The 18,008-nt window shown below is 34.2% G+C and overlaps 1 protein-coding gene and 1 pseudogene across 3 annotated transcripts; both read left to right on the top strand.

The window, feature by feature from the left end:
* Positions 1 to 15: 15 nt before the first annotated feature.
* On the top strand, positions 16 to 9,691 carry LOC122298466 (disease resistance protein RUN1-like). 3 transcript variants are annotated; one of them, XR_006239418.1, is made up of 6 exons: positions 16 to 1,525; positions 1,767 to 2,874; positions 3,317 to 3,592; positions 3,694 to 4,629; positions 4,729 to 5,401; positions 8,928 to 9,691. XR_006239418.1 is itself a non-coding variant. In XM_043108216.1 (5 exons), the coding sequence occupies exons 1-5, from the start codon at positions 1,020 to 1,022 to the stop codon at positions 4,792 to 4,794; spliced, it is 2,892 nt and encodes a 963-aa protein (XP_042964150.1). In that variant the 5' UTR covers positions 16 to 1,019; the 3' UTR covers positions 4,795 to 9,071. The 3 variants fall into 3 exon arrangements, 1 of the variants encoding a protein (XP_042964150.1); XR_006239419.1 differs by having other exon boundaries at positions 6,141 to 9,071; XM_043108216.1 differs by having other exon boundaries at positions 4,729 to 9,071.
* On the top strand, positions 5,065 to 9,071 carry LOC122298918 (annotated as a pseudogene).
* Positions 9,692 to 18,008: the final 8,317 nt, after the last annotated feature.

Here is an 18,008-nt window from a genome sequence, read left to right as displayed (position 1 = left end):
CACGTGCCAAATCTATTGTGCACCTCTCGAAACAAGGATGATGCTAGATTTGGCTTGTGCAACATTCTTTCTTTCCTTCGATCACATGTGCTCTTTGGAGAATCTACCACCTTGGGACCATCAAGAATTTCCCATGATGGTGTGCAACCATGGAAGACGAATGAATGGTCACCTCTCACCTGTTGCAAAGATTTAGATTGCTACAGAAAGGTACAAACTCAATTCCAAGAATACTTCTAGTTTTCTTTTATTCATTTGGACTTCTCACTTTGATTTATGCATTTCAAATATACTACCCCTCTCTTCTTCTTCTTTTCCTCTTTTCTCCCAAAAAGTTTTCCCTAAAACCTACCTCCTAAGATCCTCCCGCCATCGTTCAGATCAGGGGTGTGGGAGCTTTGGCTCCGCCTCCCCTCTTTTCCTTCAATACTTTCCGATGTTGTACACTAACTTTTGTCCGATCTTTCCTTTTATTTTCTAGAAATAGCACAGAGATGCTCGTTGGCATATCAAACCATCTTTCGGATACTATTTTCTTATCTTATCGTTAATCTAGCCAAATTAAATCATGTGGTCAATTTTTGTACAGCTCGTATGAACAAATCAATGAAAAGACATCGAGAAAAAAAGTTGTGGTACGCTATTACTAAGGACCACACATGTATTAATTTCGTGTCGGCAACTTCTTTGAAAATAATTTTTTAATATTTGTTTTATTTTTAAGTTTGTAAAATGATAATAATAATAATAATAATTGCTATTTAATTTTTATGAAAATGATTGGTGCGTTTGTTAAATGCCTAGCTAATAGACTGGAGGGCATATTTTTCCACAAGACTGGAGTTTATTTTCCACAAGGCATTCATTAAACGTCTACCAACTGAATTTCTAGCTACTTCTTGTGAAAAGGAACCGAAAGGAAGTTACCGAGGAACTCGTATGCTTCTAACTTCCGAGTGGTTCTCTATATTAAGTAATAATCAATCATAGATAAACCAAAAAAAAAAAAATCTTTTCCGATGGCCTTTCAAGGTGCCTCTTCCTTTTCCTCTTCCTCTTCCCTTTCTCCTTCTCCTCATAGGTGGACATATGATGTATTCTTGAGCTTTAGAGGTGAAGATACTCGTAAAAGTTTCACTGCCCATCTACATGATGCGTTGTGTCGAAAAAATATAAATACATACATAGATGACAAGCTTCCAAGAGGGGAGAAAATCTCACCAGCACTTCTCAAAGCTATTGAAAACTCAAGAATTTCAATTGTCATACTCTCAAAAAACTATGCATCATCCCCATGGTGCTTGGATGAATTGAAGAAGATCATTGACTGTAAAATATCAAAGCAGCAAAAGATTCTACCAGTGTTTTATGATGTAAGCCCAACCGAGGTAAGATATCAGAGAACAAATTTTGGAAAAGCATTGGCTAAACTTAAAGGTAGGTTTGAGAATGAGACTGAGGTCCAGAAGTGGAAAGAAGCCCTTAAAAAAGTGGCTGATTTGGCTGGGTTCACTTTAGGAGACAAGTAAGATACTTCTTCTCACTCTTTTGCCTTCATTTAAATACGAATATGGATCATAATACATCTTGATAATACGTGTGTATGTATCTGTGTATTTCTAAATTTAGGAATTTATTAATTCAAAATCCCCTGTTTCTTAACAAGGCAAACCGAATTTTCAAGAAATTGCGAAAATTCATTATTGTGAGAATTCATTATTGTGAAAATTCATTTATTTTCTTTTTCTTTTTTTTTTCATTGCTAGGACCGAACCAGAATTTATTCAAGAAATTGTTCGAGAGGTTTCTAAAGTAGTAAAGCCTAAATATTTAAATGACGTTGCCAAGCATCCAGTCGGAATGGAGTCTAGAGTACATGACATCCATGATATACTTCTACGTGTGGGAGTGAATGACATACGCATACTAGGGATATATGGGATTGGTGGAGTTGGTAAGACAAATTTGGCTAAAGAAATCTATAACTCATTTACGGACCAATTTGAATGTTGCTGCTTTCTTGCAAACGTGAGAGAAACTTCAAAGAAAGAGTATGGTTTAATTCAATTGCAAGAGACACTTCTTTGCGAGATCCTCGGTGACTTTAGTTTGAAGGTTAGAAATGACAATGAAGGAATGGGTCTCATAAAAAGAATGCTTTGGAGTAAAAGGGTTCTTTTAGTTCTTGACGATTTAGATCAATCGGTCAAAGTTGATGAAAAGTTACTTGGAGGATGTGGTTGGTTTGGTTTAGGAAGTATAATAATTATAACAACAAGAGATGAACATTTATTAGCAAGTTATAATGTTCATTTAAGATATAAGGTGAAGGAATTAAATCACGACGAAGCTCTTCGGCTATTCTGTTGGAATGCTTTCCAAAATGAAAATCCTAACCATGATTTTGTAGAACTCACAGAAGATGTATTGCGCTATGCTGGGGGCCTTCCACGGGCTTTAATAGTACTAGGCTCATCTCTACATGATAAAGACATTCATTATTGGAAAAGTGCTTTAGAAAAGTACAAAAAGATTCCGGAGAAAAGTATTCAAGAAATTCTTAGAATAAGTTATGATGACTTGGATGAATGCGAGAAGAATATTTTCCTGGACATTGCATGTTTCTTTATAGGAGAGCAAGAGGAATATGTCACTAAAGTACTTGATGGTTGTGGTTTCTTTCCTAACTGTGGTATCCAAAGATTAATTGGTAAGTCTCTCTTAACCATCGATGGGTTTCGCAGATTAGGCATGCATGACTTACTCAAAAATATGGGTAGAGAAATTGTTCGTCAAGAATCACCTGAAGAACCCGAGAAACGCAGTAGGTTGTGGTTTCATGAAGACGTTCGTTCTGTATTAGGACAAGCTAAGGTAAGAGTTGCATAAAAAAATACATTTCATCATTTAATTGTAAAATTGGATTGAGAAATACACATACATGCATCCATTTATTTTGTATGAGTAATCTACCACGCATTTATCTCATAATATGTATTTTTTTTTATGAGTAGATTGCTTTAATTGTGGAGAAACAAGAAATAATTTTTTTAGTTACAACGAGACAATTTTTTTTAGTATCATGCTTTTTTCTTATATCAAAAGATAAAACTCATAGGTAAATTTGAAAGCAAACATTGACATTTTGTGTTTGATCACTCAGTTTGAGACATTCTAAAAATAAAAATCAAACATTAAGAGTTTTTAGAAAAAAACATGCATACTATATATGAACAAAATTATGATTAATCTAGAAAGTAGTAAAATATGAAGCACTTTATGCTCTAATTTTGTTGGCATGTTATGCATTGTCTAGGGAATAAACAAGATTCAAGGCATATTGATAGAGTTGCCAAAACAAGACTTGATTAATCTGAGTTCCAAAGCTTTTTCAAAGATGAAAAGGCTAAGGATATTTATCAATCGTAATGCGCATTTTTCAAGAGGACCTAATTATCTCTCAAACGAGTTAAGGGTACTTGATTGGAGTGGTTATCCTAGCCATTCTCTCCCGCAAAACTTTAAAGGAAAGAAACTCAAAGTTTTAAGAATGGATGAAAGCTTGATCAAAGAATTGGGAGACGGATTGAAGGTACATTTATTTTTTTCTTTAAACTATCTATCTATATATATATGTTGTAAACTTTCTACAAGCTAACATATTTTTCCTTATTTTTTTTTTCTTTTTTACAGAATTTCCATAACTTGGAAACTTTGAAATTCTCTAAATGTCAATTCCTAACAAAGATTCATGATGTGTCAGGGCTCCAGTCTTTAAAGAAATTGGACATTGAGTACTGCAATGACTTAGTTGAGATACATCAATCTATTGGCTACCTTGATAAACTCATCAAATTGTCAATTAAAAATTGCCTGAGCCTTACTAGTTTTCCAAGATCCCTCAAGTTGAGATCTCTACAAACCCTTTTTCTTTGTCATTGCAAAAGGTTGCAGAAGTTTCCCGAAATTGAGAGTGAAATGAAATGTTTAGCATATGTTGATTTACAAGGCACTGCTATAGAAGAACTTCCTTCATCTATTGGGAACCTCACTGGACTTGAGTATTTAAAACTAAGCGAATGCCACAAATTAAGGCATATCCCTACCAGCATTCTTGAGTTGCAACGTCTATATTATCTCTATCTCGATGTTAGTTCAAATAAAAGACAATATCCCTTACCCACTATTGCAGAATTGCTCTCGTCTCCACCTCCAATGAAGTCAAGCATTTCAAATGATGGGCACTATTCCTCAAAAGTATTTCCAAAATTGGAAGATTTGGTTCTTGGCAAACGGCCTCTATCAGAACTAGATTACGTTCTATTAACAGCCTGCTATTCCACATTGAAAACATTAGATCTATCGGGGAGCAACTTCATTATTCTTCCTAAGCAGATCAAAAGATTTGTTGGATTATGCACTCTTTTGTTGAGGAATTGCAAGGAACTTGAAGCAATCTTAGAACTTCCTCCAAATATAGAAGAGGTAGACGTTAGTGGATGCATGTCATTGGAGAGTTTTCCTGAAGTATCAAATAAGTTTGAATTCAATAGAAGCAGCTTTCGTGAGCTATGTTCGATTAACTTGAGTGGATGCCACAAAATGCTTGTAAATCCTCTACTATTTGAGGTCTCTCTCTCTCTCTCTCTCTCTCTCTCTCTCTCTCTCTCTCTCATAGTACTGTGTACCTCTGTCTACTAAAAATTATGATGCATGCTTGTTCAACAGGAAAATGTAGAGGACCAGGATGCAGATTACGAACTTTTATTTCCAGGAAATAAGATTCCAGATTAGAACTATCATTGCAAGTTGAAGATTCCAAATAGTTATGTATCACATGGGGTAAATGTTGATTTGCTCTACTCGGATGACATTAAAGGAATCATTGCATGTGCTGTTGTTGGGCCCGATCCCTTCCAAGGGAAATTCATGGATGGAGTTTCTATCTCGATCTACTATAATGGTGTATATCAATATTCTACGTATACATTATCATTTATTTCATCAGGCTCAAATCATGTATTGTTGCATTACCACAAACTAGATGGAGAGTGTTTCAAATCAATGGAGGGAAGTCTGCAACTTAAGTATGGTGGTAAAATGCTAATTAAAAGTTTTGGAGTCCGTGTGGTACGCAAGCAAAAGGAGATTAATACATTGCAAGTTGGAAGTTGGAGTCCTTGTGTTAACGTCCAACCTTCTGATTTAGAGATTGACAACCACAATGACAATACAAACGAAGATTTGGATTCAGAGCTTCGAGTCGAGTGTGAAGGCTCGATCTTTGATACTCTATGCTATTTTGCTAGATTTGTATCAACCAAGCTGCAGATGGGGAGATGCATGGGCCTCAGATCAAGATGAATCATCGCATGCAATGACTAAACCAAAAATCATTAAGGTACAATCACTCTTCATGAGTTACTACTCCATTACCTCATGTTCTACCTTCTGATTATCCATTATTCTTGACCTATTCTACAATGAATTAAATTAAGATGAACCTAGGAATCGGAGTTCCACTTGGTCTCCCATGTCACCCTCTTATTTCATTGTAGGTATTCGTATACTTGGTGGTGTAAAACACGTCCTTAACAGAGTGCATTGTGATGTCCTTGACAGACCTCATTTTATTTGTACACAAATAGAGCAGGAAGGAATAATTATACCAAGAACTTGAAGTCTTCATTTTCTTTCTTAATGTTTTAAATTTTTAATTATTTTGTTATGTAGAGTAGAGTTTGATGGTTACTGTGATGCTTACTGGCTATCGGTTGGGTGAACTGGCATGCTAGCTTGCTCATCTATTAGATCGATAATCACTCATGTTTCAATAAGGCCGTCAATATTGATGGCAAACTTTTGTCTTTCTTGGCTATAATACGTAGTTGCCAAGAAGAGTATCACGTGTGTTTTATTATTTATCTCAATGAAAGTACCTCATGGAAGTTGTTGACCAAGAAAATGCCTATTCTTTCTTTGAAGTTGCCAAAAGCTAGCTAAGGATCATTTGTGTTATTTATTATTTATCTCCATCAAATGTTCCGATGCCAAGAAACCCCTCATATATCAACTTTTACGTGAAATATTAAATGATGCAACGTGGCTTCTAACTCAATTTAAGTAGAGTTGTTTTGCAGGTTAATTAGTAATCAATCGTCATAGATAAATAGTGACTTCTCTAATGGTCGTTCAAGGTGCTTCTTCCACTTCCCTTTCTTCCTTTACTCTTTGGTGAACTTATGATGTATTCTTGAGTTTTATGGGTGAAGATACTCATCAAAATTTCACTGCCCAACTCCATCAAGCTTTGGATCGAAAGAAAATAAACACATACATAGATTACAAGCTTCCAAAAGGGGAGGAAATCTCGGAAGAACTTCTCAAAGCTATTGAAAGCTCAAGGATCTCAATAGTTATTCTCTCAAAAACTATGCAATATCATCCACAAGGTGTTTGGATGAGTTGATGAAAATCTTAGAGTGTAAAAAAATGAAGTAACAAAAGGTTTTACCAGTGTTTTACGATATAAATCCAACAGAGGTATGACATCAGAGAGAGTTTCGTAAAAGCATTGGCTAAACTTAAAGATAGGTTCAAGGACGAGTCGAAGGTGCAAGAGTGGAAAGTAGCCCTAATAGAAGTGGCCAGTTTGTCTGGATTCACTTTAGGAGATAGGTATACTACTTCTACTCGTATGCCTTCATTTAAAAACAAAAATGTGATCTTAGTGCATATTTATAATACAATTTTATGTATGTGTGTATATCAAAATTTAGGAACTCATCATTAAATTAGAAGACTCCTACTTCTTAATGAGCCAAACCGAATTCGAGAATGGAAGCAAAAAAAGTTCATTAAATAGATCATTGCCATTTGCTACCACATAAAAAGTTGTGTACTAGTTCATTTTCTTTTGTTTATTTATTGTGAAAATTCTATCTTATTATTCTTTTATTTTTTATTTTTTATCTTTTTGCATTGTTAGGACCAACAAGAATTTATTCAAGAAATTGTTCGAGAGGTTTCAAGATTAGTAAAGTGTAAATATTTAAATGATGTTGTCAAGCATCCAGTTGGAACGGAGTCTAGAGTGCAAGATGTCTATAATAAGCTTCTAAGTGTGGGAGTGAATGATACATGCATACTAGGGATCTATGGAATTGGTGGAGTTAGTAAGATAAGTCTGGCAAAAGAAATCTACAACACATTTACTGACCAGTTTGAAGATTGTTGCTTTCTTGCAAATGAGAGAGAAACTTCAAAGCGTGAGTATGGTTTAATTCAATTGCAAGAGAAACTTCTTTACGAGATCCTAGGAGACTCAAGTTTAAAGGTTGGAAAGGTTGATGATGGAATTGGTCTCATAAAAGAGATGCTTTGGAGTAAAAGTGTTCTTTTAGTTCTTGATGATTTGGATCAGTTGGTCAAAGTTGAAACCCTACTTGGAGGATGTGATTGGTTTGGTTTAGGAAGTACAATCATTATAACAACTAGAGATGAATATGTATTAACTAGTAATAATGTTCATTTATAATATAAAGTGAAGGAATTGGATCATGATGAAGCTCTTCAGCTTTTTTGTTGGAATGCCTTCAACAATGAAAATCTTAACCTTAATTTTGTAGAACTCACAGAAGATATACTGCATTACGTTGGGGGCCTTCCATTGGCCTTAATGGTGCTAGGCTCGAATCTATATGGTAGGGACATTCATTATTGGAGAAGTGCTTTAGAAAAGTACAAAAGAATTCCTCACAACGATATTCATGAAAAGCATAGAATAAGTTATGATGGCTTGGAAGAAAGCGAGAAGAGTATTTTCTTGGATATTGCATGTTTCTTTACAGGCGAGGAAGAAGAATTTGTTATTAAAGTACAAGATAGTTGTGGTTTCTTTCCTAAATGTGGTATCAAAGAACTAGTGGATAAGCCTCTCATTACCATTGAGTCTGGCAGATTAATCATGCATGACTTACTCAAAGATATGGGTAGAGAAACTGTTCATCAAGAATCACCCAAAGAACCCAAGAAACGTAGTAGGTTGTGGTTTCATAATAACGTTCGTCATGTATTTGAAGAAACTAAGGTAAGAGTTGAATAAAAATAAAAATAAAATAAAAAAACATCTCATTTTTTGAATGTAAAAGTGGATTGAGATTACATATACATGCACCCATTTATCTGTATGAGTACATCTAGCACGTATTCATCTCATAATGGATATTTTGTTTATGAGTAGAATGCCTTAAATTAGGAGGAAAAAAGACAATTTCTTTTTTAGTATCATGCTTTTTTCCTATATTGAAAGATAAAATTGATAGGTAAATATGAAAGCAAACATGGACATTTTGCGTTCGATCACTTAGTTTGGGACATTCTAAAAATAAAAATCAAACGTTAAGTTTAAAAAAGAAAATAAAAAGAAAGTAAATGCACAATGTATATGAACAAAATTACGATTCTAGCAAGTGGTAAAATATGAAGAATGTTATGCTCAGATTTTGTTTGCATTGTCTTACTAGGGAACAAACAAGATTCAAGGCATATTGATAATGTTTCCAAAACAAGACTTTTTAGATTTGAATCCTGGGACTTTCTCGACGATGAGAAGGCTCAGGATATTTATAAATCGTAATGAACACTATTCAAGAAGGCCTAATTATCTCTCAAATGAGCTAAGAGTACTTGATTGGCATGGCTATCCTAGTTGTTCTTTCCTGCAAAACTTTCATGGAAAGAAACTCGTCGTTTTAAAAATGGATGATTACTTCATCAAAGAATTGGAAGACAGATTGAAGGTGCCATTATTTTTTTCTTTAAACTATATATATGTGTGTGTGTGTGTGTGTGTGTGTGTGTGTGTGTGTGCTGTAAGTTTTCTACGAGCTAACATATTTTTTCTTATTTTGTTTTCTTCTATACAGAAGTGCCAGAATTTGAAAATTTTGGAATTATTTAAATGTGAATTCCTAACAAAGATTCCTGTTGTATCGGGGCTCCGGACTTTAAAGAGATTGGACATTGACAGTTGTTGTTACTTAATTGAGGTACATCAATCTATTGGCTTCCTTGATAAACTCATCACATTGTTAATTGAAAACTGCAACAGCCTTACTAGTTTTCTAAGATCCCTCAAGTTGAGATCTCTTTCTTTTTTGCGTAAGGCTGCAGAAGTTTCCTGAGATTGAGAGTGAAATGAAATGTTTAACAATTCTTAAACTAGATCACATGGCTGCTATAATCGAATTGCCTTCATCTATTGGGAATCTTACTAGCCCTGAGGAATTAGAAATAATCAGGTGCTACAAATTAAGGCATACCCTAATAGCATTCATCAGTTGCAAGATCTACGTTTTCTCACTCTTGCGCGTTGCTTATGTGATGATCAAAGCCTATATCCAATGAATTCAATAATGTTTCTGAAACTTGATTGGGTTTAGTTTATGCCTTCTATTCTACCTTGGAAGTTTTAGATTTAATGGGAAGCAATATTGTTATCCTTCCTGAGTGGATCAGAGGATTTTTTTGATTATTGTTCCTTAAGTTGTATGATTGCAAGCAACTTTAAGAAATCTTAGAACTTCCTTCATATATAAAAGGCGTAGAAGTTAGTGGATGCATTTCATTGGAAAGTTTTCCTGAAATATCAAATAAGTTTGAATTCAATACAAGCAGCTTTCGTGGGCTACATTGGATTAACTTGAGTGGATGCTATAAAATTCTTATAAATCCTCTACTATATGAGGTATGCTCTCTCTCTCATAGTACTGTGTACTACCTTCGTCTATTAAAAATTATGATGCTAGCTTGTTCAACAGGAAAATCTAGAGATCCACGTTGTTGCCTTGTATTTCCAGGAAATAAGATTCTAGATTGGGACTACCATGGGAAGCTGAAGAAAACTCCAAATAGTTATTTACATGATGGGCTAAATGTTGATTTGATTTATTTGGATGAGATTAAAGGATTCATTGCATGTGTTGTTGTTCATGGAGAATCTGATCCCTCCATCAATAATATTATGATTATCGATATGTACTATAATGGTGTATATCAGTCTGGAATGTTTACACCATGTTTTAGAAGTGGCTCAGATGTTGTATTGTTGTATTACTACAAACTAGAAGGAGAGCGTTTCAAATCAGTGGAGGGAATTTTGCAACTTAAGTTTTATAGCTTCCATAATACTAGAGTAGTCTTAATTAAAAATTTTGGAATCTGTGCGGTGCGCAAGCAAAAGGAGATCAATACATTGCAAGACGTTTCAAGTTGGAGTCCTTGTGTTAACATCCAGCCTTCTTCATAATCAATAATTTTTTATTAAGAGAATGAAAGCGATGATGAAAATCCAAATAAAGATTTGGAACTTAGGCCATTTGGTAGAAAAGCATGAAGAGAATGTAAGAGATCATGATACAGGTGTACTCCATGAAGATGTTGGTGCCCATTTTGATGCATCCAGTGAAGAAATTGAAGGTTGGGTGGATTTAATGGATGGTAAGAGGCGTCATGATGGAGATGATTGCAACTTGGAATTCAATTGGTACCCTTAACAAAAGAGGCAGTATTCCTCAACCATGGGCATCATAATAACAAAATTAGAGAATGATGATGAGAATCCAAAGGAAGATTTGGATTTAGATCTTAAACTTTTGTTGCAATTAAAAGGTGCAATCTTCAATTTTGTTTGCTTTTCCGCTGCCTTCTTGAGATAGGGAGATATGCATGATTAGCTTGAGAAGATGGAATCCAGACTGAACCAAACAAACCACCATCCATGCTACTAAACAATTGTTCATGTGGAATTTTATAGCTTTAAGGTAATTTTTTGTTTTTTTGTTTTTTTTTTTTTTTTTTGTGTAGTGGTTATTTCACTACACAATTTTCTCACTCCAACCAAACAGACCCATGACTGTTTGTGCACATGAAATGCAATTCCGTATCCCACTCTTTTTAAATTAATGGATCTGTTTGTATGTACAGAATTTCATGTCTTTATCATTTATGATAGAAGAGCATCTTCTTCAATAAAAATAAATAAATTAATTAAAAATTAAAAATTAAAAAAAAAAGGCTTACCTTTATCCGTCAAAATTTTTTTCTAATGAATTTTATGATTTAAAAGCTCTTATAATCATTTAGATAATTTTATAATTTAATTGCATTATTCATTCGTATGTATCTTGCTCTTTTTTGGAAAAAAAAAAAAAAAAAAAAAACCCTTCAGAGACTTTTCATCATTTATTTTTCATCTCTTGGTCTTTTTCTTTAGGTTTCCATCTTTGTAGTTTTCTGCTCTCCAGTCTAATTTTAAACTGAGTTTAACATCAAACACTCAACTCTCAAATCATTAAATATCACTCAACTCAAAATCTATTTACAGGTGGGACTTACAACCTTTTTCAACTTCTCATAAATACATCTAAACTCATCTAACATCCAAATACATCTAAACTCATCTTAGGTGAATCCCACAAAACTCATTTCAATATTTCAACTCACTACTATTCATAAATAACTCAATTTATTTTAACTCAGCTCAACATCCAAACAAGACCTTAAGATATACGAATAAGAATTGTGTGTAAACCAACATTTACTATTAGCAAAGCATTATAAGTTGCAAGCTTTTCTTGAATTCGATGTAGTGGTTGTAGCACTCCAAGTCTCCACGTGAGGCCCACAAGTCATATCGGGCCTATGTTTCAAAATGACTAATTATTAATGTGAGATATACATTGATTTACCTGCGACTCAAGGCTGAATCTTTTGATACTTTTTGCTATTTTGTTACCTTTATAGCAACCAAGTTGCAGATGGAGAGAGATGCATGGGCCTCAGATCAAGATGAATCATCGCATGCAATATTGACTATTATCCAATATTATTCTTCATATATTTATATTGAGTTGAATTAATATGAACTTAATTAATCTCGAATCATTTTGTTTTTATTTATTTATATGTTTTCCCTTTTGTACGTCTAACTTTTTTTAAAAGAAGAACAGTTCCTCGGCAATTCCTATTTCAATTACTATAGGATTTAAAAGGTCCTATTTCTAGAAATTTCATTAATTGGGTTGATAAATGGGTGTTCACTTAAAAAAAAAAAAAAAATGTTTCTATGAAAAAGTCTTTGAAAAAACCAAAACAAAAGAAACATTTTAGATAGCAAATCTGTTTTCTTAAATAATTTTTATATCATCTCATCTTATCTTATCTAATTTTCTTTCCAAATATTTTCAAACTAATTAATATAATTTTTTTAAACTAATCATTACAATTTTTTCAAACTTTCAAACGAAAAATAATTCAACTTTTTTAGACCACAAATAAAAAATTATATTCTAACAATAATTTAACTTTATAATATTTTTTATTCAACTTTTTTTCTCTCTCCTTTCTAAAAACCCAATAGATATTTAACTCAAACTATCTTACAACTATTCACAAACTATCTTACTACTATTTACAGAATTCTTATTTCAATTCATTCTCCAAACATCCCCTAAAAATAGATGGACACATCTTACGCCTAAATTTTTCTCATATATATTGTGTAGCCTCCCTTTCCTTCAACCTCATGCACTATCTAGAGAAGCTACAACCTGATGGTTCTTTGGAATTTTTCGTCTCTCCTGCTTTGTGCACTCTTTTGGATGGAGTTATTTGGATTTGTGTGCCTCTTTTATTTTAATTTTTTATTTCGATTTTCACTTGATTTATGCATTTGAAAAATGTTGTGTAATATAATAATTCATATTATTTTTATTTTGTTGTTTCATCAATCAATATTTAGATTATCAATCGTGGGGCGATCAAAGGTTGGCCTGCAACAACCGGCGAGCACCAAGTTTTGTTTTCAACTGTCAAAAGAATTTGAAGTCAAAGATAATGATATCCTTACACCTCATTTACTACTATTTCACTACTCAGCTCTTTTTTTGTTCCCTTTTGGTCTTTGAGTTTGGATTAAAAATCTTAGAACATGCCTGATCAGCTCTTTGCATAATTTAGGAAAAAATAAATTCAATCAATTAACGTAATCATATAATTTAATTAAAAATAAATTCAATTATATAAAAATCGACCTCTTTTGCTCTTTGAGTCAAGTTTTATAAAATTTAATTTATTTTGAATTAATTCCTCCATTTCCTTCAACCTCATGCACTATCTAGAGAAGCTACAACCTGATGATTCTTTGGAATTTTCCGTCTCTCCTGCTTTGTGCACCCTTTTGGATGGAGTTATTTGGATTTGTGTGCCTCTTTTATTTTAATTTTTTCTTTCGATTTTCACTTGATTTATGCATTTGAAAAATGTTGTGTAATATAATAATTCATATTATTTTTATTTTGCTGTTTCATTAATCAATATTTAAATTATCAATCGTGGGGCTATCAAAGGTTGGTAGCGACCGGCAAGCATCAAGTTTTGTTTTCAACCGTCAGAAGAATTTGAAGCCAAAGATAATGATATCCTTACACCTCATTTACTATTATTTCACTACTCAGCTCTCTTTTTTCCCATTTTGCTCTTTGAATTTGGATTAAAAATCTCATAAAATGCATGATCAGCTTCTTGCATAATCTAGGAACAAATAAATTCAATCAATTAACGTAATCATGTAATTTAATTAAAAATAAATTCAATTATATAAAAATTGACCTTCTTTTTCTCTTTGAGTCAATTTTTATAAAATTGAATTAATTTATATGACTACATTGGTTGATTGAATTTATTTTCTACTAAATTATGCAAGAAGATCATATTCTGGAATTTTTAATCCAAATTCAAACAGAAAAAGAAACAAAAAAGAAAAGAAAAGAATAGACGGGTAGTAAAGTAGTAAATGAGGCATAAGTGTATCATTATCCATAATAGGGTATATATGAGAATAGGATCGGAGATGTTAGAGTGGCTATATACTAATATTATTTAGTCGTGGAGGATTAATCCTATTGACATGTAAAGAGCTTGGAAATGTGTAGTGTTTTTTTGTGACATAAAAGAGAGGTCCTTTAGCCTTAAAAGACTCTCGGGGAATGATGCATAGACCAAGAAAACGAGACACTTTCATATGCATCCTTGATCATACGCCCACCCATTAAATAAATTTAATAATATTTCTTATTATTTGTTTGAATTTTTTACAACCTTAAATGCTGATTAAAATACGTGACCTAGAGTCTGTAGCCACAAAAAGCTCAACTCATAAATCTTGTATTTTTAATAACATACATGATTTTTCTTTTTTCTTTTTTTATCACAAAATCGATTATTTTATGAAAAATATTTTTATGTAAAAATCTCCTCAATGTGATGCACCAATGCAAACACGCAGCCCAAAATGATGAACATTGATGGAATAAGAATCATAAAAATCTGCTCAAGTGTAATAGGCCACTGTACGGAAATAGAAAAAGGCAGTAAATGTTGGTTGAAAATGTAAATTTGCACGTCCTAAACAATTTTGACATTGGTGGACATGGAATGACTATGCATAGATTACAATGGGATAGCGTAACGCAGGGGAAGTTGGCAAGAAATATTGGGAGTGAATGCTTGTCAACCTCTCGGACAATTTTTCTCTTTCCCTTTCCCCGGGGTTGGATTTTGGAGAAAGTTGAATATTTGACCTTGTCTTAAGCACTATCATTTTGTTTCTCTCTCTAAAAAATGATTTTTCAAAATCTTGTATTTGACATTATAAGTGAGGAGAAAGAGAGGTAATGTGGAACTAGAGAAGAATATTTTGGATGACCATTTATTTTCTCGGCCAAAATATTGAAATAAGCTTGATCTTGAAAGAAATATAAAACATAGAGTAATGCCACATACAATCATAGAGTGTGCAAGTACCATGCATTCACTTTGAAAAAAACAATAAAGTTTATTATTAAAAAATTATTTTTTGTTCTTAACGTTCTTAATTTAATCTTTAATGTGCCAAAAAAAATTGACAAGTCCCATTTTTTATGACGTGGTACAAACATCATGTGACAAATCTATTGTGCTCCTCTCGAAACAAGAATGATACTAGATCAGAGCATGCCATATGACAAATATACACACTACTTACCTCGTGACAAGAACTAGAAAAAATACTGGCCTGCACATGAGGAAGGGTGTTGAGGACTAAATCTCACATTGCCTACGGACAAGGTCTTGGTTATGTTTATAAGCAATGTGCAGCCCTCTCTTGTTGAACTGGTTTTATGAGATAAGTTAGGCCCACAAATTTCTTTAATTTGTACGTCTTAAACAATTTAAGACATTGGTGGACCTGGAATGACTATGCATAGATTATAATGGGATAGTGTAATGCAAGGAAGTTGGCAAGAAATTGTGGGAGTGAATGCTTGGCAACCTCTCGGATGATGAATAGATTTATTTCTCTCTCTCTCTTTCCCTTTTTCTGAGTTGAATTTTAAAGAAAGTTGAATATTTGATCATGTCCTGAGCACTATCATTTTATTTCTCTCTCAAAAAATGACATTTAAAAATCATGTATTTAACTCTATAAGTGAAGAAAGTAAACAAGCCGAAGGTAATAAACAAGCCTTAAAATCTCAGTGGAAAGTAGTAGGAAACCGTGGTGGTGAACAATTCTTGCCTGTTACAAAGACAGTGATGGGGGGAATCGTCGAGATCGAGAAGGGAGGTCATTCTAGAGGCAGGAGTAGCCAAGGGCATCTAGTTCATCTCGCCGACGGGTGTAGTGTTTGATAAATGTCTGGACGAGGCCTGCGTTGCTTTTTCAGAGGACTTGGCATCGGAGGCGTTGCATATGGACAGTGTGCCTATGCCTAAAGAGGAACTTAAAGTATTTGACCCGCTGGTGGGGACGCCATCTAAGCAACGGGATAATTGGTTCGAAATTACAGCGACGGCGAATAAGGATGATGACCAAGAATTTTTGGAAAGCTCTGCACCAAGAAGTACTTTGAGGCTAGTGGATGAAGCCTTGGAGTTTGAATTAGGTGGGTTGGGAGATAGTGATCCGTTTGTTGTGGAAGATTTGCATCATATGGATTTTATGTCCAAGGTGAGGTCTGACGGCGAGTTCAAAGAGGAATTGAATGAGTTAGCGGCAAAACCTTTTGATTTGGATCCAGATATGCATGTTCCTCTGAAAAAAGTAAAAGGGGTAACAAAAGAAAAATCTATTGTGGTGTTGGACCATCGCACTCTCTCCAAAAAACTTCTCTAATTTTTGGATGTATATTCTTACTTGGAATATTAGGAGGATTCGTTCGTCTAAGAGGCACATTTTGAATAAAAGTCACCCTTCTGTAGTGGCCATTTTATAACCTTTTTTAAATTCTAATAAGTGTTGTAGATGGGCACGTTGGATGAAGATGCCGTTTTGTTTGAATAATGTAGAGGTAGGAGGAAAATTTTAGATATTTTGGAATACGGATGTTGTGTTTGATTTGGTTTCAATGTCGGATCAAGCAAATTTGTGGATGGTTTGTTCATGGTAACTGTCGGGTGTTTCCAACCTTCGTTTATGCGAGTTGCTTTTGGAATAAAAGAGTGGAATTATGGGAGTTTTTAAAGGCTCAAAATGCTTGTGGGCTGCCATGGTTTATTGGGGGGATTTTAATATTATTCGAGATGATAGTGAAAAAGTGGGTGGGCTTTTGCAGGTTTCTCGGACGTAGAGGGATTTTAATAACTGTATTCATGAGTGTGCGTTAGTGGACCTTTCGTATGAAGCTAATCGTTTGTCGTGGTGTAATGGGAGGTTAGGGGGTAGAAGAATTTGGGCTCGTTTAGACTGTATCCTGGTGAATGTGCATTTTATAGAATTCTTTGGTGATGCTACAGTTTCATATTTACCGAGGACTTCTTCGGATCATGCACCGATGTTGGTTTAACTCAGTAGAGATAGAGTAACTGCTATTCGTCCATTCAAGTTTCTCCGTATGTGGGGATCTCATGAGGAATTTCTTCCTTTAGTGCAGAAGGTTTGGGATGAGCAAGTTGTAGGTTGTGCCAAGGTGAGCATTAGCAAAAAATTGAAGAAGCTGAAACGTGTCTTACGGATGTGGAACCAAGAGGTTTTTGGCCAAGTGGATATTGAGCTTAAAAAGTTGGAAGATTGCATCACTGAGTTGGAAGTCAATTTGTCCCAGTCCTATTCAGCTCAAACCGAAATTGATTTGTTGAAGTGTAAACAAGAGCACCTGCAATGGGTACATAGAGAGGAGGTCTTAGCCTGTCAGAAGTCACGAGTCAAATGGCTTGCTGAAGGGGATGAGAACTCTAGGTTCTTCCATGCTACCTTAAGGCTCAGAAAGAGGAGTAAAAAAATAGATAAAATGCTTATGGAAGATGGCAGTACGTTGGCTTCAAAGGAAGAGGTTCACGAGGAGGCTATTGCGTTCTTCCAAAATTTGCTCACAAGGACGCCGATTGAGAGGCACATGGTGAAATTGGAGTTGTTACAGCCAGTGGTCTTCAGGGATGATAACGAGGCATTATGTGCTGATCTAACTTCTCAGGAACTCAAGCAAGCTCTTTGGTCTATCCCAACGGATAGTAGCCTGGGTCTAGACAATTTTTTCACTAGTTTTTTCATGCTTGCATGGGATATTTTAAAAGGTGATTTGTTGGAAATGGCTAAATATTTTTTTGCAGGACAGCCACTCTCAACTTTTTTTGGGGCTACGAATTTGGTTTTGATTCCGAAGGTTGATGAACCTTTGGGTTTTGGTCAATTTCGACATATTAGCCTTTGTTCTGTTGTCTATAAAATTATGTCAAAGATATGGTTTTTTCGTTTGGTGCCGATCCTAGATAAAATTATTTCTCCTAAGCAAGCGACATTTATTCCAAGTAGAAGCATTTTTTAGAATATCTCATTGGCTTAGGAACTGGTTCAAGGCATCAATAGGAAGGCGAGAGGGGGTAAGGTTTTGATGAAAATTGATATGGCCAAATCTTATAATCAAGTCAATTGGAATTTTCTTCTAGAGATCATAAGTAGGTTGGGTTTT

This window comes from Carya illinoinensis, chromosome 16, assembly GCF_018687715.1.
Source record: "Carya illinoinensis cultivar Pawnee chromosome 16, C.illinoinensisPawnee_v1, whole genome shotgun sequence".
NCBI lineage: Eukaryota > Viridiplantae > Streptophyta > Magnoliopsida > Fagales > Juglandaceae > Carya > Carya illinoinensis.
The sequence above is the reverse complement of the archived record's forward strand: the minus strand, read 5'-3'. Positions and strand labels throughout refer to the sequence as shown.

Bases quoted from the DNA above. Each gene is read 5' to 3' on its own strand.
- LOC122298466 (XM_043108216.1), top strand. From the start codon at position 1,020: ATGGCCTTTCAAGGTGCCTCTTCCTTTTCCTCTTCCTCTTCCCTTTCT. The intron at 2,875-3,316 runs GTAAGAGTTGCA...TGCATTGTCTAG, and splicing joins CTGTATTAGGACAAGCTAAG to GGAATAAACAAGATTCAAGG. The intron at 3,593-3,693 runs GTACATTTATTT...TCTTTTTTACAG, and splicing joins AATTGGGAGACGGATTGAAG to AATTTCCATAACTTGGAAAC.